The following is a 22,417-nucleotide window of genomic DNA, read 5'->3' on the forward strand; positions in this document are numbered from 1 at the left end:
TTAGTTTCTACTTATTTTTCTTTATTTAAATTAAAAATTTATTAAAAAAAAAGAGATGTTATTTCCTTTATATTTCTTTACTTTATTTTTCTTTTTTTCCTATTCCCTTAATCCAAATACATTGTTAGTTACATCTCTAAGTGTGTTTAACAGGGTAAAAAAGTGAAAGGATGAGTAAGCAACTGGAAAATAAAAATAAAATAAAAATTGAGAGTATTTGATGGTAAAAAAAAAAAAAAGAGAGGAAAGAACATAAAAAATTTATAATTTTTCACACTCATTAAAATAATAAATAATTTTAAATTGAAAAGATAAAAGAAAAGAAGGGAGATATAAATCAAATATCTATATTGGCAAAATTATCTATTATTTTAAAAATTTTAATTTTTTTATCTTCACCTATATAATGATAAAATAAAATAAAAAATATTTTTGTTCTTCTCAAATTTCAAAGATATCTAATGATGGGAGAAAAAAATAAATTTCCTTTCACTTTTCTATTTTTTTTTATCAAGCATACTAGAAAAAAGTATGAACATATTTTCTTTGGTTTCTTTTTCTTTTTTTTTTTTTTCAATTTTGCTATCATTTATTTTTTATCCATCCTAGCAATGCCTTTAATAATTTAACTGACATATATTATTGTTAAAAATGCTTATAAAATGGTATGAAGTGGCCGGGAAGTTAGTCCAAGATTCGCCTGCCGATCACCAGAAAGATAATGAAATACGTATTTGTTAAACGTCACAAATATCACTCTTAACCATTCAAACTTGTTAAACTCCCACTTTGTTGCGGCTCACGCTCGTTGCTAAGCAAGGGCATTTCAGTCTATCGGCTTTCAAACTTGAACTTTGATAAAAAAGATAAAAAACCAAAACGCGATCTAAATCTCAACCCCTCTGCTCTGTGTATCAAAATAGCTCATTCCTCTCCTTTCCCTCTCCAGGCTCCTTATCCTTTTACATTTATTTTTTTTTTTCTAATTCTTACGCAATTAGAACCAAAGCCATCGTGTAGGCTCACCGACTCAACTCGACTCCATTTGTCACTCAGATAATTCACTCTATTCTAAGTAAAGAGAGATACAACGAACCCTAGCGCTTCGTTATCCATTTTCTAGATCTGAGTTGGTGATAGACGTGTTACATCCGAATCGGGAATGGCTTCTTCGGAAGTCGATTCCCGCATGAGCCAAGTGGTAGCCCCGGCCTTAGAGAAAATTATCAAGAACGCTTCGTGGCGGAAGCACTCCAAACTCGCTCACCAATGCAAATCTCTTCTGGAGAGACTCACTTCTCCTTCGAAGTCGCATCTATCCCCGTCGGATTCGGAGCCCGACAGCTCGATCCCCGGCCCACTCCACGACGGAGGCCCAGTAGAATATTCCCTCGCTGAATCAGAGTCCATTCTTAGCCCTCTGATCAACGCTTGCGCCACCGCTTTCAACAAGATCGTCGATCCAGCTGTTGATTGCATTCAGAAGTTAATCGCCTATGGCTACCTACGTGGCGAAGCGGACCCCACCGGAGGCCCCGAGGCCCAGCTCCTATCCCAATTGATTGAATCCGTCTGTAAATGCCACGATTTAGGCGAAGATGCCGTTGAATTACTGGTTTTGAAAACGCTTTTATCTGCGGTAACTTCCATCTCACTGCGAATTCATGGTGACTGTTTGTTGCAAATTGTGAGAACTTGTTATGATATTTACTTAGGGAGTAAGAATGTGGTTAATCAGACGACGGCAAAAGCTTCTTTGATTCAAATGTTAGTAATTGTTTTTAGGAGAATGGAGGCTGATTCAACAACGGTCCCGATTCAGCCTATCGTAGTGGCTGAATTGATGGAACCGATTGAGCAATCCGACACTGATGGATCTATGACTCAGTTTGTTCAAGGGTTTATAACTAAAATTATGCAGGACATTGATGGAGTGTTGAATCCAGTGGCACCGAGTAAGATTTCTTTAGGTGGCCATGATGGTGCGTTTGAAACTACCACTGTTGAAACAACGAATCCGGCTGATTTGCTGGATTCTACTGATAAGGATATGTTGGATGCAAAATATTGGGAGATTAGTATGTATAAGACAGCATTGGAAGGTAGGAAAGGGGAGTTGGCAGATGGCGAAGTGGAGAGAGATGATGATTCGGAGGTTCAGATTGGGAATAAGTTGAGAAGGGATGCGTTTTTGGTGTTTAGAGCACTTTGCAAGTTGTCAATGAAGACACCGCCTAAAGAGGCTTTGGCAGATCCCCGGTTGATGAGTGGGAAGATTGTGGCGCTTGAGTTGTTGAAGATTTTGTTAGAGAATGCTGGAGCTGTTTTTAGAACAAGTGAAAGGTATCTTTAGTGTTTCCTCTTTGCATGTATTTCTATGATTTATTTGATTATTCTTATTTGCATTTTGAAAAGTTTCTTACGGTTAGGGCTTCAATTGTTTATTTGCTTTACTTTTATGTTCATGGAAAATGTGATATGTAACTATTGATATGCCCTCTTAATATTAGTTTGCGGCATAGGCATTTAGTATGTGCTAGGGGTTAAACATGTGGTGAATATAGGTTATCCGGAAATAACCAGAAATAACAGTAAGGTATAGGCATTTAGCTACTGAGTCTTGGAGGATTGACAAAAACATTATGCATTTTGTTAGATTTGGAAATATCTGAGGTGACTTTTTCTAATGAGGTGACATGAAACTAAATCTTGGTTGTATAGAATTTCGCAGGATAATTGAATCCCTCATGTGAGGTAATCTTGTGGTCATGGACCCTTGAACATTTAACAAATATCTGTGGGTGTTTTATTGAGGTGTCCTTATATTGAGCAATTTAGTTCCATCACCTCTGTTTACTTTGGAAAGCTATGGTGCATTTTCTTGTTGATTCCAATAACAGTTTTGTTTGCATTCATATTGCAGCACCACCTTCAGTTTTTGATTTCTCTGTGAGATTTTATTTTTATACTGAGATCACTGAAAAAAAAATGAAAAAATAAATTTCATGACTTAACATATCGGTAGTACATATAATATTTTCAATTTCCTTGATTACAATTGACATAACATGTTATTGCTTTTACACATTTCAGTTTTTGTTTTGTCACAGTACCTGTCCTGATATTTTTATCCTGAATTTGAAAAAGTTCTTCTGGTGGATATGCTTGTGGTGGTACAGGTTTTTAGGTGCCATAAAGCAATACTTGTGTCTATCACTATTGAAGAACAGTGCTTCAACTCTTATGATTGTTTTCCAGCTTTCTTGCTCCATTTTCATTAGTCTGGTGTCAAGGTTTCGAGCTGGCCTGAAAGCCGAGATTGGAGTATTTTTTCCTATGATCGTTCTCAGGGTCTTGGAAAATGTTGCTCAACCTAATTTTCAGCAAAAGATGATAGTTCTTCGTTTTCTGGACAAGCTTTGTGTTGATTCACAGATCTTGGTAGATATCTTTATCAACTATGATTGTGATGTCAATTCGTCAAACATATTTGAGAGGTGTGTTCCTTACTACTATAATGTCATCAAAATTAATAGCATGTTTCTAGTAGAAGTTAATAGCTTTTGCATTTCTCATTCTTTAATTAATTCTTTGCAGAATGGTCAATGGACTTCTGAAAACAGCTCAAGGTGTTCCTCCTGGTATAGCTACAACACTATTGCCACCCCAGGAAGCAACCATGAAACTTGAAGCTATGAAGTGTTTAGTGGCTATTTTAAAATCAATGGGAGACTGGATGAACAAACAGTTGCGCATTCCAGATCCTCATTCTACCAAGAAATATGAAGCTGCTGAGAACAGTCCTGAACCTGGAAATGTCCCCATGGAAAATGGGAATGGGGATGAGCCTGTTGAAGGGTTAGATTCTCCTTCTGAAGCCTCTAGTGAAGCTTCTGATGTTTTAACAATTGAGCAACGTCGTGCTTACAAGCTTGAACTTCAGGTATGTAATGTAGATTATATCTGGTAAACTGGTCTCACCTCCTCATTTTAGCTGATCATCATTCATGAAATCTAATTTAAAATTTGTGGCAGGAAGGTATATCTCTTTTTAATCGGAAACCTAAGAAAGGGATTGAATTTCTAATTAAAGCAAATAAGCTTGGTGACTCCCCGGAGGAGATAGCTGCTTTTCTTAAAAATGCATCCGGTTTGAACAAAACATTGATTGGTGACTATCTTGGAGAAAGGGAAGATTTATCACTGAAAGTGATGCATGCATATGTTGACTCCTTTGACTTTGAAGGCATGGAGTTTGATGAGGCAATCCGAGCTTTTTTGCAAGGTTTTAGATTGCCTGGTGAGGCACAAAAGATTGATCGAATCATGGAAAAGTTTGCCGAGCGTTACTGCAAATGTAACCCAAAGGCTTTCATCAGTGCTGATACAGCTTATGTCCTTGCTTACTCTGTCATACTGCTCAATACTGATGCTCATAACCCTATGGTTAAGAACAAGGTGCATTTACATTCTTCATTTGATCCTCTTGACATTTAGTGCAAGAAAATTGATGAAGTTCCCTCTTTTCCTAAATTGAAATGTGCAGATGTCAGCTGATGATTTCATAAGAAACAATCGTGGCATAGATGATGGAAAAGATTTGCCAGAAGATTACTTAAGATCATTATTTGAAAGGATATCAAGAAATGAGATCAAAATGAAGGAAGATGATTTGTCTGTGCAACAGAAGCAGTCAGTGAACTCCAATAGAATATTAGGTTTGGACAGTATCTTGAATATTGTGATACGCAAGCGTGATGAAGATGAGCATATGGAGACAAGTGATGATCTTATCAGGCACATGCAAGAACAATTTAAAGAGAAAGCTCGCAAATCCGAGTAAGATCAACTGGCTTTTAAGCTTTTATATTAATGCTTTAGTAAGGAGAGATCCCCGTTTGACTGTGTATAGCTGAACCCGCTCTTATCTATGTCTTTTTAAAATCTTTTTATTCCTTTTATGTTTCATTAGAATAGGTGCAATTAGGATAGGTATTTTCATTCAACTTTTTGCATGGTTTAAGCTTAAATAATGTGTTGAGATGTTGTAAGTATTATATTCTATTTTAGACAATTTTCACTTTTACCTTGTGGCACTTTTAATGTGATTTCCCCCCCTCACTTAGCAACACATGTTTCCTGAAATGTGGCATTTCCTGTTTGAAGAAGAAATGTTGTGTTTGATTATCCCTTGATTTTCATTGTACTGGCAATTTGTAGGTCAGTTTATTATGCAGCCACAGATGTGGTGATTCTAAGATTCATGGTTGAGGTATGCTGGGCTCCTATGTTGGCTGCCTTCAGTGTGCCTCTTGACCAAAGTGATGATGAAGTAGTGATAGCATTGTGTCTTGAAGGCTTCCGCTGTGCAATCCATGTCACTGCTGTGATGTCCATGAAGACTCATAGAGATGCATTTGTGACTTCATTAGCTAAGTTTACTTCACTGCACTCTCCTGCAGATATCAAGCAGAAAAATATAGATGCAATCAAGGTTAGTGTGTTGCATCATCTTCATTAAATTTGTTGTCAGTAACCTTTTTTTATTTTGTGTTTAATTTGTGTATTAATTTGTGTATTTTCCCCCTGTATCTTACCCCTTTCAAATGATTGTGATCTGTTAAACTGTGATGCAGTATATTCACAACTGTAAGAACGATTTATTTTGTTTTAGCCATTGCAGATATTCATTGTACCTTTTGGTATAGAGATGACAATGAATGGTTGACTTGCTCAACCTCACTCCAAGAGAAATGTCAGTAGGGCAAATTTGCCATTTTTTTACTGAATATGATCACTCCCCATATGCTGAATGAAGTTATTCTTTAAATAGAAACTTTTTAATAAGTGGTCTTAGGGAACTCGTTAGCAAGATCCATTTAGTTGATTTCTAAAAGCATTCCATTTGCTTGTGGATCTAACATTCAGTTTTCCATTTACATTGTTAATAGGCAATAGTTACAATTGCAGATGAAGATGGAAATTATTTACAAGAAGCTTGGGAGCATATTTTGACTTGTGTATCCCGGTTTGAGCATTTGCATCTCTTGGGAGAGGGTGCTCCTCCAGATGCTACTTTTTTTGCCTTTCCTCAGAATGAGTCAGAAAAATCTAAGCAAGCCAAGTCATCTGTCCTTCCTGTTTTAAAGAAAAAGGGACCAGGAAGAATTCAGTATGCTTCTGCTGCTGTGATGAGGGGCTCATATGATAGTGCTGGTATTGGAGGTAATTTGGCTGGGGCAGTCACATCTGAACAGATGAACAATTTAGTCTCTAATCTCAACATGTTAGAACAAGTAGGAAGCTCTGAAATGAATCGTATATTCACACGTAGTCAAAAATTGAATAGTGAGGCTATCATAGACTTTGTTAAGGCTCTCTGTAAGGTGTCCATGGAGGAGTTACGATCTACATCTGATCCTCGGGTTTTTAGCCTTACCAAGATTGTTGAGATTGCGTAAGATTCATTCTTCTCTTCTTTTGGCTTATCTTAGTGCAGTATATTTGTTTATATTCTTAACTGTAAATTTTCTGATCTGCTGACAGGCACTATAACATGAACCGGATCAGGCTTGTATGGTCAAGCATCTGGCTTGTACTCTCCAATTTCTTTGTGACCATTGGCTGTTCTGAAAATCTGTCAATTGCTATTTTTGCAATGGACTCTTTACGGCAGCTATCAATGAAATTTTTGGAGCGAGAAGAGTTGGCTAATTACAATTTTCAGAATGAATTTATGAAGCCTTTTGTCATTGTTATGCGCAAGAGTAGTGCTGTTGAAATCCGAGAATTAATCATTAGATGTGTCTCACAGATGGTGTTATCTCGTGTCAACAACGTCAAATCAGGATGGAAGAGCATGTTCATGGTATTGAATTTTTAATAACTTCATCTAGATCCTAACTTGTGAAACCTTAATCTTTGATCAGTTTATTATTGAACTGATAAATCCTTTTCAGGTCTTCACTACTGCAGCTTATGACGACCACAAAAACATTGTACTGTTAGCCTTTGAAATAATGGAAAAGATTATTCGAGACTATTTCCCATACATTACTGAAACTGAAACAACCACCTTCACAGATTGTGTGAATTGCTTAATTGCATTCACCAATAGTAGATTCAACAAAGACATTAGTCTCAATGCGATTGCTTTTCTACGTTTCTGTGCCACGAAACTTGCAGAGGGGGATCTTGGCTCCTCATCAAAGAATAAGGACAAGGAATCTGGGAAGATTTCTCCATCTTCACCTCACAAGGGAAAAGATGTTAGACAAGAGAATGGAGAGCTCATAGATAAAGATGATCATCTCTATTTCTGGTTTCCGTTGTTGGCTGGTATGGAAAATGAACTAGTTGTTTTATTGTTAGAAGGCATTTGAATTTGCTTGAGTTTTCAAAGTTACTTTTATCTTCAAACTTTAGAAGTGAATTCTATTCTGAACTCAACTTCTGTCACATTTTGCTGTGCAGGTTTATCAGAACTTAGTTTTGACCCTAGGCCAGAAATTAGGAAGAGTGCTTTACAAGTGCTGTTTGAAACTTTGCGCAACCATGGTCACCTCTTCTCATTGCCTTTGTGGGAAAGGGTTTTTGAATCTGTCCTTTTTCCAATATTTGACTATGTGCGTCATGCTATTGATCCGTCTGGTGGTGATTCACCTGAGCAGGGAATTGTTAATGACATTGATGAACTTGATCAAGATGAATGGCTCTACGAGACTTGTACATTGGCACTCCAATTAGTTGTAGATCTTTTTGTGAATTTTTATAGTACTGTCAATCCACTTTTGAGGAAGGTTCTCTCTTTACTTGTCAGTTTCATCAAGCGTCCTCACCAAAGCCTAGCCGGTATTGGAATTGCTGCATTTGTACGTTTGATGAGCAATGCTGGTGATCTTTTTTCTGAGGAGAAGTGGCTGGAAGTAGTTTCTTCATTAAAAGAAGCAGCGAATGCAACACTTCCTGATTTTTCTTACATTGTTAGTGGGGAGAGCATGGCTGAAAGCAATGAACATGCTTTGAACAGCCAAAGTAATGAGGCTTCTTCTGGTTCTGACATGTCTCATGGTGATTCAGAGAGCCTGAGAACACAGCGACTTTTTGCTTCTTTATCTGATGCGAAGTGCCGTGCCGCTGTTCAGCTTTTATTGATTCAGGTAGACTTCTCATCTCAATATTGTAAAACCATTAGAAACCTTTTCTCATATCATAAAACAAGTAAAGAAATGGAATGGAAATATAATCTTTCATCTCTTTCTTTTTTTCTAAATAATTAATTTTTAGAGTTAAGTGATGGAGGATTCAAACTTGCGGAAGGTGTCGTACCCCTATAATGCTTAAGACATTTGTGATATAAGCATACACCTTTGAATACTTGTCTCTTCTAGCGCTCTTTGACGCCTTCACAGATGGTTTACATGTTGTAGCTGCTAGACTTACACAAGGACTCATACTGTGTCGGTAAAATAGAATGTGCTGGAAATAGTATTTAAGCTTTTTAATGAGGCTTTTGCAATCTAAGTATTTTTTTCAGATATAGGATGCTTTGCACTTAAACAGTATGGTTTTCTTTCTTTCTCTCTTATAACTTTTTGAATTAGAGTGCTAAAATTATTGTGTAAAAATATTTGAAACTATCTAAATTTTGAATCTGGTAGTCCTTTAAGACACTTTGCAATTGGAATAAATGTATGGGTGAAGTTTCTATGCTGATTGCTTCTTTATCTTTTCATATGGAAATAAGTCCTCGCCATGGAGAGAGAAGTAGTGCAACTATGGATTGCTTTCCTTATCTTTGACAATGGCTTTGGATCTATTATGGTTCATCATCCAATTTAACTTTCTAGAGTTGGTCCCTTCCTCCTAAGTGTTTGAACTTTTATAAAGGTTGATAATTAACAAAGCTGTTTAATCTAATCACTTTGTCAGAGTTATGGCACAAAGGCTTGATTTTTGTTAGACCATTTTTTAAATTACAAATTTCTAAAATAAACAAGTTTTAATTGTCCTTTTCTTTTTTTTTTTTTTTCATTTTCCTTTGCTTTTACATTTATATTTGCACAAATATCTAACTAAATAATAGGCTTATTTTAAGTTTGAAATGGGCTAACTTTGACTCTTGGGTGTGATTTTGCTGTTCTTATTCTCCTGACAGGCGGTGGTCGAAATTTACAACATGTATCGAACTCACCTTTCAGCTAAGAACACCTTAGTTCTCTTTGATGCAATGCATGATGTGGCATCCCATGCTCACAGGATCAACAACAATACTCTGTTACGATCCAAGCTTCAAGAGTTTGGTCCCATAACCCAAATGCAAGATCCTCCACTATTGCGTCTTGAGAATGAGTCATATCAATTTTGCCTTACATTCTTGCAGAATCTGATATTGGATAGGCCTCCAAGGTATGAGGAGGCTGAAGTAGAGTCCCATCTTGTTGATCTTTGCCAGGAGGTGTTACTGTTTTATATAGAAACTGCACGCACTGGACAGACTTCTGAAGCATCTCCCAATGGGCAAGCCCAATGGTTGATTCCTTTAGGTTCTGGGAAACGAAGAGAATTGGCTGCCCGTGCACCTCTTATTGTGGCGACTCTCTGGGCCATTTGTAGTTTGGGAGACACTTTGTTTGAGAAGAACTTAGCTCAGTTCTTCCCTCTTCTTTCGAGCTTGATAAGTTGTGAGCATGGCTCAAATGAGGTCCAGGTAGCTCTTAGTGATATGCTTAGCTCCTCAGTGGGTCCTCTTTTGCTTCGATCATGTTGATCTTGGTGAAATTGGACTATGTTTTGGATGTATGATATATATATATATATATATATATATATATATTTTTTTTTTTTCACCTGTTATCCAACTCCATAGTTTTCATTTTCTCCTTTAGTTTATAATAATTGTCACCTGATATATAGTTTCAAGAGTTAAGAGTTGGTTTTGAATTGGCTAGCGCTTCTGAACCTACTGTGTAGTTTATGTAGGACAACAGCCACTCTCTTCAGAATTCGTAGATATCAGCTGGGGAATTTTGTGTTGTATGGTAGTCAAATTTTTTTTTTCCTTTGATACGAGTTTCAGAACATTAATTTTTCTGTAAGAAATTTTCGTAGTAAATACGTAAGATTGAAGGAGGCCTCTTATTAACTTGTATAGACACATTTTTGAGGTTGGTGACCCCGAAGTTTTTGCCTTCCTAGATGATTCTTTCCTGAATGAGATAGACAGTAAAAAACAAAGGGTGAGTGAATAATCTACTCACCTTTATTGAAGAAAAGATTATTTTGAAACGAGGTGGTTGTCAATTTGAATGGAAGCAATAAAGTGGATCAATAAGTGATTGAAATTTCAATTTGAAGTTCTATATTTGTCCGTTTGTTTGAAACATGTATTGTGTTGACAGTTGGAGATTGGGAAACTTTAACAAACAAAATTTCTCCAAGATCGATTGCATATTTTGTGCAGAAACTTGGGGAAATATGAATTTTCTTTGGGACAGCTGAATTCTCAAATCGCCCGGAAAAGGAAAACAGAATGTTCAACTAACGAAGGAAAGCACCGGTTGCCGTCATTTCTCTTCACCAAATGAAGGAAATCGTAACTGCCTGCCTTCCAAGAAACTGGAGCCGGTAAGGCCACGACGTTTAAAAACAAACACAAGGGTAGTTGAAAACAAATATGCCGGCCCCTTTCGGTTTTGCATATATTCTATGAATTCTGCTGGCATCCACCATACAAGACTTGATCAACACAACGTAACGTTAAAAGGACATTTGTCTTAGTCTTGATTCTCTATCCATACCCTTCTCTCTATCTTGATTCTCTATCCATACCCTTCTCTCTATCTGATTTACAAGGTTGAAGCGATGGAGAATATCCCTTCCACTAGGGGATTATTTGGTCTTTATGCAGGGTGTTGTACCCATAAAATTATTACTAGGTGACAAATAACTAAATTTCTTGAGAAGAGCCATAATTTTAAGCTCTCGTATAACTTGCAACATCAACCATTCTTGGCACAATAACTATCATTTTTACAGGTTACTTCTTTGTTTCAGTCTTTGGATTATGCTAAGTTCTTTCAGAACCTGTTGGATCTCTTTGTATAAGAGAGCTGAACTTTTTCTTCATGTCAACAAATGCAAGAGAAGAAAACACCGTAGATTGTCATCAGGTTTTCATTTGATAACATCGTCTTTTGGGGCCATGGAACTGTCTGGTCAGTTTAGACAAGTCTTCAAAGTCATCGACGCAAATGGGGATGGAAAGATATCTTCTTTAGAGCTCAGTGAGGTACTTTTGTGCCTTGGACATGAAAAATCTACAGCCTCCAAAGCAGCTGAAGGAATGATTAGAGAAATGGATTCTAATGGAGATGGTTTCATCGACTTGGATGAGTTTATGCATGCAGTTAATACCGATGGAGCAATTTGTAGCAGCAATAACGAGGAAGATTATCTTATGGATGCTTTTCTCATCTTTGATAATGATAAAAACGGGTTAATCTCTGCCAAAGAGTTGCGTAAGGTTCTGATTAGCCTTGGATTCAGCAAGTGTAGTCTTCAAGAGTGCAAGCGCATGATCAGAGGTGTTGATAAGGATGGAGATGGATTTGTAGACTTCATAGAATTTCGATCAATGATGACCTCAGGTACAAGTTGAACGTGAGAAAAGTCAAAAAGAAAAACTTTACTTTGAATATTCTCCAGGTGCTAATAATTCGTTTTATATTCTGTCTAGAACCTTATCATTTGAAGTTTGGTCTTAAATGTAATGAGTTGAAAGTAGCGTCCTGTAATTTAACATTAGGTCTTAATAGAAATGTCTTGAATAACATAGCCATATTATCGAAGTAGATTGTAAGCCAGATTATAAAAGCTGATTGTGTTAGATATTCTCACAAATGGGCAGAATTTACTGAGGTAGATCCATAAGTTCCAAGTTTATAACAAGTTTTTGGATTTTTCCTTTTGCCGGAATCAGAGGTGCTCCTGTTTGCCTATCTTTCTTTGCCACTCCACATCCACATCTACACCCACTCTGTTCACAGGGAGCTTAAGGCAAGTATTTGGGGTATGGGTCCTCCATCATTTGTCTAGTAGTACATGCTGGGCCGCTTAGGAAGTCTTGTCATTGTTTTAATTATCACAGCTACAGTGTAGGATATTACAGCCACGAGACGGCAACTTTGTGACAACCCAAGAATTCTTGACACTAGCATTAGCAAAAAAACAAAAAACTAAGTTTGAAATGTTCACGTTTTCTTTTTCATTGTCAACATATGATTAATTTTCAGTTGCCGCCTTCGCTTTTCTGGCTAAGCTCATGAACAGTTAGAAGTTGGAAAATTTATTAATCAATCCATGCAATTCAAAATGCCAACTGGATATTTTTACATGAACGTTGGTTGTCGGATAAACCTCTGACTGATCCATTTATTTTCTATTTATTATCCTACGCTGTTGGCCTGATTGGAAACACTAAAACACAGCATCGCAGAGATATCCTTTTGCTAGGTCTTTAGCAGGGGGCCATTAGCCCAAAAGGTCCTTAACAGACCAATTGTCCTAGGGCCAGACCCATTAGCCAAAAAAGGCCTATAACAAGGCGATTGAGCTTGTAATGGTGAGACGAGCGGGATCGGATAGAAGTTCTTTTGCTACACTGATCAGTACTGACATTAGGCCGCTTAAACTTTTTATTATGGCCTGGCCCTTATTAACCAATCATTTTTGTGTCCAAGCTGCTCCAAACGATATTTTCATGAGTTGTCGAAAGACATGCACCAAACTGTACCTTTTCCAGTGTTTTTAGCAATGGCCAGCCATGTTGAACGCAATCATGCTGTTTTCTTTGCTCTTGTAAAAATATTCAGTTGTTTTTAAACTTCCACTATTAATTCTCATCCTTTTCAAACAGCATGAAAAGAAATCCTCTCTCTATAGTTTTATAACCTTTTAGAATGCAAAACACAACTGAAAAGTAACTTCTCAAAGTTATCATTATTTTGTCCTTTGGAGGCAATTTCTTTGCTCGAGTCCCACACATGAATGCATTTTAACCTCCTTTTCTTAATATTAAACTACATTTTTCCAAGCTCCCATCTATCGAAACTATTCCAAATTCCAATCGAAACCACAAATATTTTTGCTGAAGGTTCTTAACAACAATTGACACTCCCATATATGTTGGAACCAAATTATATAAGGATCTTTTTTTTCCCCCTCAAATATAAATATATGGGTACTAGGCAATCTGTTGTACTTAATTGCCTTAAAAAAGAGTTGATTTCTAGATGGATAATGTTATTATTACCATTTATATGAATTAAAAAGGTTCGCTTGCAAAGCTATTGCTTTGTTAGGGAAGTCCTATATATATTGTTCCTATATTAATTATTAATTTCAACTTTAGATACCTTGCCCTATCAGAAATAATATTTAAGATCATAAAGTTTCTAGGTCATGCTAAATCATAATAATTAATTGATTGCATAACATTTTTATTGGCATCGGACTAGTCATTCTAATTATTAGTAATGAACTTTGTAAATATATGGTTTAATGATGTAAGGAGGTGAATTATGAAGAAGAGTCGCTAATTGCCTGCCTTGAACAATAGGTTGAAAATGGAATATAGAAAAAGTTAAGACAACATAGAAAAAACCCTCTGGATTTAGCAATCAATGTGGAAAGAAATCGTTGACATTATGCTATACCATTTGCATTTTGCACTAGTGATTGAATTGAAATTTGAAGGAGGTCATACAAGCAGGTGAAGAGATGACAATAATGATTCCAAAACAATCGCTATCAGTCACATGGCAACCTCAGTTTGGTCGGCTGTTTAGTCCCTAAAAAATTCCCAGTGCTCGATGTGGTTGGATTAATTAACTAAAGAATGAAAGCTTTGAATTGGCCTTCCATGGAGGACAGAGAAAATGGGTGCAACAATCTCAAGCCACTTTGGCTATAAAGCGGCTTCTTAGAGAATGAGAACATGAAACACAATGCTAGATTCGAAGCAATAGGAGCCCCCCTCCCCTTCACATGGAAATGAAAGCACATTTTTTTCCCGTTGAGGTGGTCCAATCTCTTAATGGATTAGCTTTACTAAAACAATTGTTAATTTGGACAAGATAATGGGTTTGTTTTGTTTAATAGAAGAGGGTTAGATTAAAATAATGTTTAAGTATTAAAGTATTATTGTTGCAATTAGACCAAGGCTCCAACAACTTTCATTTGTTTCGTTTTCTTTCTAAAGGGAAGGCTATGTTCTTGAAGACTTAACCTCTTCTCTTCACAAAATTCAACTCGTTGCTTAATTTTTTAAAGGGTTTTGCTTCGATAAACCCGGTGTACTCTACGCTGTTTTGGACTTGGTAAACCGGTCTGGTGAACCTAAGAGAATTAGCGTTGGGACCAACTTAATTTTCAAAACTAGGCAAACCTGGCAAGCAATTACTTGGCAAACATACAACAAAATAAAAGAAAAACACAACTATAGTTTGAATTAACAGTACTAAGAATTAACTTCAACTAAATTAATTTGTGTTTAGATTTTGTACAAGGTGATTTATCTTGTAAGAATAAAAAGGACGATAAAACACAACTATAGTTTGAATAAACAGTACTAAATATATGGTTTGAAAATTTAATCGAATAATAAGTGATAATAATAATAGAGATCACAAATAAAAGCTGTTGCTGTTAAACAGAAGATGGATTTCAGTACCTAGGAGGTGATGAAGGGGCACGTTGACCGCTTAAGAAAAAACGATTGTTTGTTTTATTCTAATCACCATGAAAAATTTTTGGTTTCATATTATATGCTATATCTTCAATTTGCTGGCTCTATATTTTGAGAGGGAAACAATTTTAATTTCCAAAAAAAAAAAAAATTAAGGTAGTTTTCATTATTGTTTTTGGGGGTTTAGTACGAGGGAGAGGGTTTGGCTAAATTCGATGAGAGGGACGAGAGTAACGTGAAGATGAAGATGAAGATAAGGCGGACTGCGAGAGCACCAATTTCAATTCAGATTCTCCTTCATCCAATCACCAACCCTTTCTATTTGTTCCTATCAAACAATTTATTATTATTAAATTTATATTGTTTTGTCTGTTCTTATTAATTCCTCTCTTCCCCACTAATTAAAATGAGGGATTGGAGTGAGTTTGACTTCTTTCTTTGCACTAAAGAAATTAATCCAATAGCCAACTCTATAAGTGTGATCAATCGTTCAGTAAAAGTAAATATCGATGCTGCATCATCTCACATTTAGAACATATAATTTTAAAGACCTGTATTAAAGCCTTAAACGATGACCTGTCCTTGATTTAACAATTTATGAGGGTTAGCATGATAATTTGGTTTTGTCACGTTCGTATATAATTAATCGACAAATGAGCCGTTGATTGAGGAGGGATTGCTCTTCGTGATGTTATAGCATATAGATTTGTTTGATATATAAAATTATAATAATATAAGAGAAGATGATATTATAAATATGATTATATTAAATAATATCATCTTGTTTTATATTTGATATATATAAAGATTAAGATATAATAATTTATTTGTTGGTCAAATTTTTTTTTTTCAAATTTTATATAATTTAAATTATTAATATAGTTTTTAAGAGTATAATAATGTATACAAGTTCAATTTCATGGATTAAAAATAATTATCTTCATTTTAAAAAGATTGAATCATGATATGCCAAGAGAATAATTAATACTCCTTATAATCCTATCATCCTCTATAAATACAAACTAAATATAGTATAAGATGATTATTATTATATTCTATTTATCATTTTATGCACCAAATATGAAATATATGTTATATCCTCACCCTTTAAAAATGGAAGGATAAAATCTCATTCATGATGCTATATATATATATATATATATATATGGATCTCCCTAATGCTTGGGGTAAGATTATATGCCTAGCTTATTAAATTCAAAAATTCATTACGAATAATAATACTTTCAGAATTAAGATATGGATATAAAATAGAGTGACATTAATTAATTATCAAAATCATGGTTTAGAAAATAGGGATGTTAATGGGTAAGGTATGAAGAGAGTAGAGCATTTTTCATTCTCATCCTAAAATTTTTATATTATGTCCATTCTTGTAACTATATCCAATAGATATTTCAATTTATCCCTATTTTTATTTTCGTGTATATTTAATGAGTATGAATAATTTTTATACTCGTAACTTAAAAATAACAAAATAAAAACTAAATTTTATTTTTTTAACTTTTTATTTATATCTTGTATATTTAGATAATATTTTATAAATATATATTTTAATAAACATATATTAATTCTAATTAATCTAAAATAATAATTTATATTATTTAATAAAAATTTATTTACTAAAAAAATATATAAATATATATGTAGGATGTGGGTATAGGATGAGTGCTAATTATCCATTTCCATCTCTATACTTAATAAAAAATTTGAATTTCTATTAAATATGAGTAAGAGTAACATCTCTATTTGAAAATCTAGTTATAACCTTATTTGAGAGTCTTGGAGCTTTACGTATATGTTCAAATAGCCAGACAAGTTTTGTTCGAACAAAAATAGAGAAAGTGAAAATCCGACAGAAAGCATCAAATGGGTTCATGGGATTCAGGGTGTGGACTATATGGAGGAGGTGAGAAGTGAATATAGAGTTCTTAGAGTAGGGTGTGATATAGGGACAGAGAAACACCTAAGGCTCTTCCCATTAGCCATAAATAGACTCCTCTTTCTCATTGGACCTAATCAACAAAGAATGGAAGCAGGACCGCTCGTGCAGCTATTTTTGTTGCCCTTTTTTGGGTTGGGTTGGGTTGGGTGTGCTTAATTTGCAGTTCTCTTAATTTCTCAGTGTTTGAGTTGTGGGAGTCAGTCTTTGTTGGTGGCATCTGGGCATGTCAGCGCCACCCACGCTTAATTTCTCTCTTCTTTCATCTCATTCACGCCCACACGCCCTGGTTTCTGATTCAACATACATCAATGCACCATGGATGATGCAGTCAAATCCCATTGTCGGTTTCAAATGCTTTATTTGTTGTCACCCTAACCCCTCCTACCCTTTTAGATTTCTTTACCTTGAGATCTCAGCTAGCTTCCTTTTCTTTGCAGTTTCATTGTTACCTGCCACTCCACCACAACATAATTCACATATTTTTTGTATTATAATAAGAGATTAAGCACTTTTTTCTTTGCAAATTACATAATTCATGAACATTAACATTATTCTATATATTTGTTTCTTCTCACAGACAGCTATGTTTAGTTTTTTTTTAATTACTACAGCGTCACTAATTGAATCAATGTGTTTGTCATGGAATCAATTTATAGTTGATGAGGCATTTTCATTATAGTGATGTAAGAAATTAAGGACCACTAACCAAGTGTTCATCATTAATTTCAATCTTCTTATTGTAAATGAAATTAAGTATAGCTACTATACTGCTACTTATTGGCGATATGCAGGTTAAGTCAAAGTGAGCACGTTGAGATCTAAAGAGTTTTGAAAGAACTATCTTCTGATGAGACAAAAATGTTTTGACTTATTTTTATCAATTTTGGGTGCATTGTTAGATTCATTTCGATTTAATTGAAATTGAAAAAGCATCGATTGACATTATCGTTCACGGCTGGGGCAGGGCAGGTCACAAGCAGCTTATGTGATGTAATAAGACTATTTATTATTCAATTCTATATTCCCTCAATCAATTAATAACAAGCCAACTAGCTAACTCTTCCTCTCCCTTGAATTAATGACTATAACTTGAGAAAAAATATATAAAAATGACTGTTAATGTTTTTGTTTGAATATATTAATGGAGACTGCAGTCCAAAAATATATATAAAAAAAAGGGGTTTTTGACATTAAAATTTTAACCTTAAATTTATCATAGATTCTTAAAATGACTGCACGAATTAAATGGATGAAATAATAACAATATTTCACTTTTCATTCTAAAATTATCAATTAATTAATTATTACTTACAGTAAAAAGTAAAAAGTAAAAAGTTAGATATAATTACAGATATAGTATATATAATCCAATGATTAAAGAGTTTTAATAGTACCTTCCAAGAATTCAGCTCAGAGAGAGAAAACATGAATGTTGAAGCATTGGACTTCACTTGAGTTGCAAGGCTACACTACTTTCCTTGCGTAGATAACAGTCAAATGCGTGCTTGAATTAAAAGCCAAGGAGAAAAAAAAATGACATATATGGTGACCGGGAACGGAATATTCCGTAGTGTGAAACCTTTTAACGTTTGAACTGCTCGAGCGAGATCCAGCAGGAGAGTGCACATGTGTAGCATGCATGAGTTGGCAACTAGCTAGCTTACGTGAAAAGCATCGCAACTTGGAGACAAAATCCAACAGTTCCTGACGTCCCTCCTTGTTATAAATTTTGCTGACGCCCTTCTTCATACTTAAACTCAACTCTCATTTCATCATCGTGACTATATATATAGCTGAATCAGTTCAATTGATTCATTAGTTTTCTTTAGCATTAATATATAAATTTCATTTGAACAAGAGAGTTCAGTACTGATAACAAGCCATGACGAGAAGCAAGTAAGAATTATGAAAAGCCACAGAAAATTTCAGACTTCATTAATCCATTAGAAAATGATCTCAACGTAGTTTCTGTTTCCACCACGAACAGAATAAAACTACTAGACGTCATATCAATTAAAATTTTAATTTTATTATATTTTGTGTTATACAAAGTTTAATTTATAGTCAGGAAAATATGCTATGCTACTCGATTAAAACTTTCGTATAAGTAGGGTTGACAATGTAATCCATATTTCTTGAATTTTGACTTAATTCGAATTTATTTTTTTAAATAAAATTTTAAATCAAATATTATTAAAAAAAATTAAGATTAAATTTTATATAAATTCATTCCATCTCGATCTAATTCAATTCGATTTGTTATGTATCTACAAAGAGGGATTAAAATGTAACACCAATTTAATACAAATAAACCCGTCTCCAAGTTGGTTTAAACAGAAGTTGAATCAAAACTACTGTGGGAGTTGCATTTACCATTTTACTGATACGTTAGAGATTCGGTGGTATAGCTAGGGAAGGGACACAACCGATTTAGGTCATGAAGAGCAAATAATGGAGCCCCCAATATAAACGTCAACATCAACATCAAATTGTAGACAAGGCAAGGCAGTTGCCGGTGGCCAGGCGAAGCCAGTTCAGGCCAGGGAGGAATAGAGGAGAGAAGAAGGGAGATTTCATTGATTCATTCATTGCTAGAAACGAGAGTCCCCCTTAAGACACGCCCTGACTCTCCTGACTTTGCTCGTGTGGGTCCAACTCCAATTTCCCATGATCCACATGCACCACCCATTAATGCCCTCTTTCCATCCACCAAATTATCTCATTCCAATCCCCCTCCCTCACTCAGTTTTTTTATGACTGACTGCAACTCCACCCTCACTCTCAACAGCAAGCAAAAGCACATTTTGTAACGCTAGCTAGTTAGCTCACCCTCTTTTAGATTTTATTTCCCTCCAGTCATTTTCCAACCACGATAAAGCCTCTTTTCAGTTTTCACACACATATTCTCACTTTCTCATAGTCTTGCCGAATCATTTAAATGTACGAACTAAATAAGAATCTCATCCGTTTTCAATCCTATATAAACAACAAGCCAAAGATTATTGTATGAAACAGCTTTGAAAAATTTCCAGTCCGGTTTTATTATACTACTAGTAGTTTTATTCCGCACAAATGAACTCTCCTTTTGAGAACTGCATGCTTATGTTTTCAACTGTTATAGTTCGGAGTTTGGACGATGAAAGAACGAATCCCATGAAAGAGAACTTATGATGGACATTCTGTACTTTTTCGCTTTCGTTTCCAAGAGTTGAAAAGGGCAGCAATAGGGAGTAGGCTTGTCATGTCATCGTCGTCGTCATCGAACTTGTTTCAAGTGTATGCAGAAAGTACACAACTTTTTGGGACCTGAAGACAGAATTTTTAGTACTAGTTGTAGTGGTCAAGAGAGTGAAATGGAGAATAGAAGAGAAGATTATGAAGAGGAATGAAGAGAGAGAGAGAGAGCTTGTGCTAGTAAATGAAGCACAGTATGATCTTATACTGCAGGCTTTTAATTCTCGAGACGGAGACCGAGAAATTGAAGAGAGAGAGAGAGAAAAGGAGAGAACGTGGGGTGTTGGGTCCCCATGGTGGGGAGAGACAACAGAGAGAGAGAGAAAGGAGAGGCCCCACACACCGCCCATGCGCACGCTGTCTTACCAAAACTAAACCCATCAGCGATCTGATGCCTTGACCTAACCCTAACCCAACAACACTATACCCAAAAAGCACAAAAAAAACCCACCACGCCCGAAACTCAAACCCATAAACCACCTCTCTCCATCTCCCATTTTTGGCTATTTTCTTACCCCCCCTTTTCTTCCTCATTTCCTCCCAAACCCTTAACCAACAACTTATCTTCATTCAAGAGAAATATATCACTTCCAAAAACTACGTAAGAAAACAAACTATCTCAACTCACATGAAGAGTGGAGAGAAGAACATGGGTTGATTCAGCTATTTCAGCTGAAAGTTTGGTGGCAGATGCTTCAAAGCCCTTTTCTTGCCCTTTTTTGGTGAAAGCCGCTGTTATTCAATCAGCCAAAATACACAGCAAAAAGAAAAAGGAAACAAAAATAGGAACCCTATTATCCTTCTTTTCTCTTTTCTCCATTAGAATTCGGTTGGTTCTTGTATGTGTTAGCTAATTGCTAATTAGGTTTGAACTTTGAAGGGAAGAAAACAAATGGACCCAGTAACAGCTCATGGCCGCCATCTTCCTCCTCCTTTCCTCACAAGAGATCTTCATCTAAATCCGCATCATCAATTTCAACATCACCACCAACAACAGAACTCTGAAGATGAACAAAATCGTGGCCAGAAACGAGATCGTGAAGAAACAGCCACCACCACAACCGGCACCGCCACTACCGACACGAGTGAAGGCAAAGAACTAGCCATAGTCCCTGGAACCGAAGGTGAAATCACAAGAAGACCACGAGGCAGACCTGCGGGTTCCAAGAACAAGCCCAAGCCACCGATCATCATAACCCGTGATAGTGCCAATGCCCTCCGATCCCATGTTATGGAAATTGCCACCGGCTGTGATATTATGGAGAGCATTTCAACGTTTGCTAGGCGAAGACAAAGAGGGGTTTGCATTTTGAGTGGGAGCGGAACTGTAACAAATGTAACCTTAAGGCAACCTGGAGCTCCTGGTGCAGTCGTGACTTTACATGGAAGATTCGAAATTTTATCACTTTCTGGGTCATCTTTACCTCCTCCAGCACCACCGGCTGCATCAGGGTTGACCATATATTTAGCCGGCGGTCAAGGTCAGGTAGTTGGAGGAACCGTGGAAGGTCCACTTGTTGCTTCGGGTCCGGTGGTGATTATGGCAGCTTCTTTTGGTAATGCGGCGTATGAAAGGCTTCCATTGGAGGAAGAGGAGCAACCGGTGGCGCCAGTTCCTGGAAGTGGACCCTTAGGGTCACCGGGAAGCATGGTCGGTCAACAACAACAGCAGTCGCAGCAGCAACAGCAACAACAACTATTCCAAGATCCCAACGGATCCTTCGTTCAAGGATTGCCACCAAATCTTCTAAATTCGGTCCAATTGCCAGCTGAGGCCTACTGGGGCACAGGTCGTCCCCCTTATTAACAAACAGAAAGTTTCCGGTTTTTTTTCCTCCTTAATTACCCCCTTTTCTCCTCTCTTGTTAGTTTGACCTTTTGATCACCTTTCATTCTTCTTCTTCTATAAGATAGTTGATGTTTTAGTTTAAGTCTTAAGGATGTTGATCATGGGATTCATCTGGCTTTGATTTGAAGAAGGATGTACAAAAATTTCATGGATTTCTCTTTGCTGGGTTTTTTTTTTTATCAGTAGTATTTTATAAGAATAGCTTCTTTCAATTGTCCTCATTATTCATTATACTAGCTTAACGATGAAGAAGCACCAGAAGATGGCAGTGATTTCCTTCTGCATTCCTTTTCAGCTTGTCTGAGAACTGTTCTTCAGACAAATGAAAAAAAGCCACCTTTTTATTAGGGTTCCCTTTTTTGCGCATAATACTTTTAAGTTTCAGATTCTATTACACCATACAAATCCTTAAAAAATGTTAGTAAATTATTCTTTTTTAAATGGCTTGGATTCATAGAGAAGGAATTAAGGGTTTTTGGTTTCTTCAAAAGAAAAAAATTACAACTCTAAACACAACCTACAATACTACAACTGATTTATTAGTATTAATTAAGGATTTTTATTTTTATAATTGGATGTAGGGATAATTCTAATATTATTGTATTGGATGAATATGAATATATGT

At 35.9% G+C, this 22,417-nt stretch overlaps 2 protein-coding genes and 1 pseudogene across 2 annotated transcripts; all 3 read left to right on the forward strand.

Annotated features, from left to right (window-relative positions):
- Nucleotides 1-886: 886 nt before the first annotated feature.
- On the forward strand, nucleotides 887-9,837 carry LOC111313798 (brefeldin A-inhibited guanine nucleotide-exchange protein 2-like). Its single transcript, XM_022914570.2, has 11 exons — nucleotides 887-2,343; nucleotides 3,180-3,497; nucleotides 3,598-3,943; nucleotides 4,036-4,458; nucleotides 4,547-4,839; nucleotides 5,221-5,494; nucleotides 5,952-6,457; nucleotides 6,547-6,868; nucleotides 6,960-7,338; nucleotides 7,474-8,159; nucleotides 9,158-9,837. Exons 1-11 carry the CDS (start codon nucleotides 1,163-1,165, stop codon nucleotides 9,767-9,769), a joined length of 5,340 nt encoding a protein of 1,779 aa, XP_022770305.2. The 5' UTR covers nucleotides 887-1,162; the 3' UTR covers nucleotides 9,770-9,837.
- Nucleotides 9,838-10,301: 464 nt separating this feature from the next.
- LOC111313799 (calmodulin-like protein 3) lies at nucleotides 10,302-13,189 on the forward strand. Its single transcript, XM_022914571.2, has one exon. It carries the CDS (start codon nucleotides 11,066-11,068, stop codon nucleotides 11,657-11,659), a length of 594 nt encoding a protein of 197 aa, XP_022770306.2. The 5' UTR covers nucleotides 10,302-11,065; the 3' UTR covers nucleotides 11,660-13,189.
- Nucleotides 13,190-19,802: 6,613 nt separating this feature from the next.
- LOC111313293 (AT-hook motif nuclear-localized protein 22 pseudogene) lies at nucleotides 19,803-21,972 on the forward strand (annotated as a pseudogene).
- The last annotated feature ends 445 nt before the right edge of the window (nucleotides 21,973-22,417 follow it).

This window comes from Durio zibethinus, chromosome 23 (assembly GCF_047325235.1).
Source record: "Durio zibethinus cultivar Kanyao isolate XHJ-2024 chromosome 23, ASM4732523v1, whole genome shotgun sequence".
Classification (NCBI taxonomy): domain Eukaryota; kingdom Viridiplantae; phylum Streptophyta; class Magnoliopsida; order Malvales; family Malvaceae; genus Durio; species Durio zibethinus.

What these genes read in the sequence shown, in the direction of transcription:
- LOC111313798 (XM_022914570.2), top strand. Translation starts at nt 1,163, where the DNA reads ATGGCTTCTTCGGAAGTCGATTCCCGCATGAGCCAAGTGGTAGCCCCG. An exon ending in ACCAAGATTGTTGAGATTGC is followed by an intron (nt 6,458 to 6,546) that starts GTAAGATTCATT and finishes ATCTGCTGACAG; the next exon opens with GCACTATAACATGAACCGGA. An exon ending in TTCAGCTTTTATTGATTCAG is followed by an intron (nt 8,160 to 9,157) that starts GTAGACTTCTCA and finishes TTCTCCTGACAG; the next exon opens with GCGGTGGTCGAAATTTACAA.
- LOC111313799 (XM_022914571.2), top strand. Translation starts at nt 11,066, where the DNA reads ATGCTAAGTTCTTTCAGAACCTGTTGGATCTCTTTGTATAAGAGAGCT.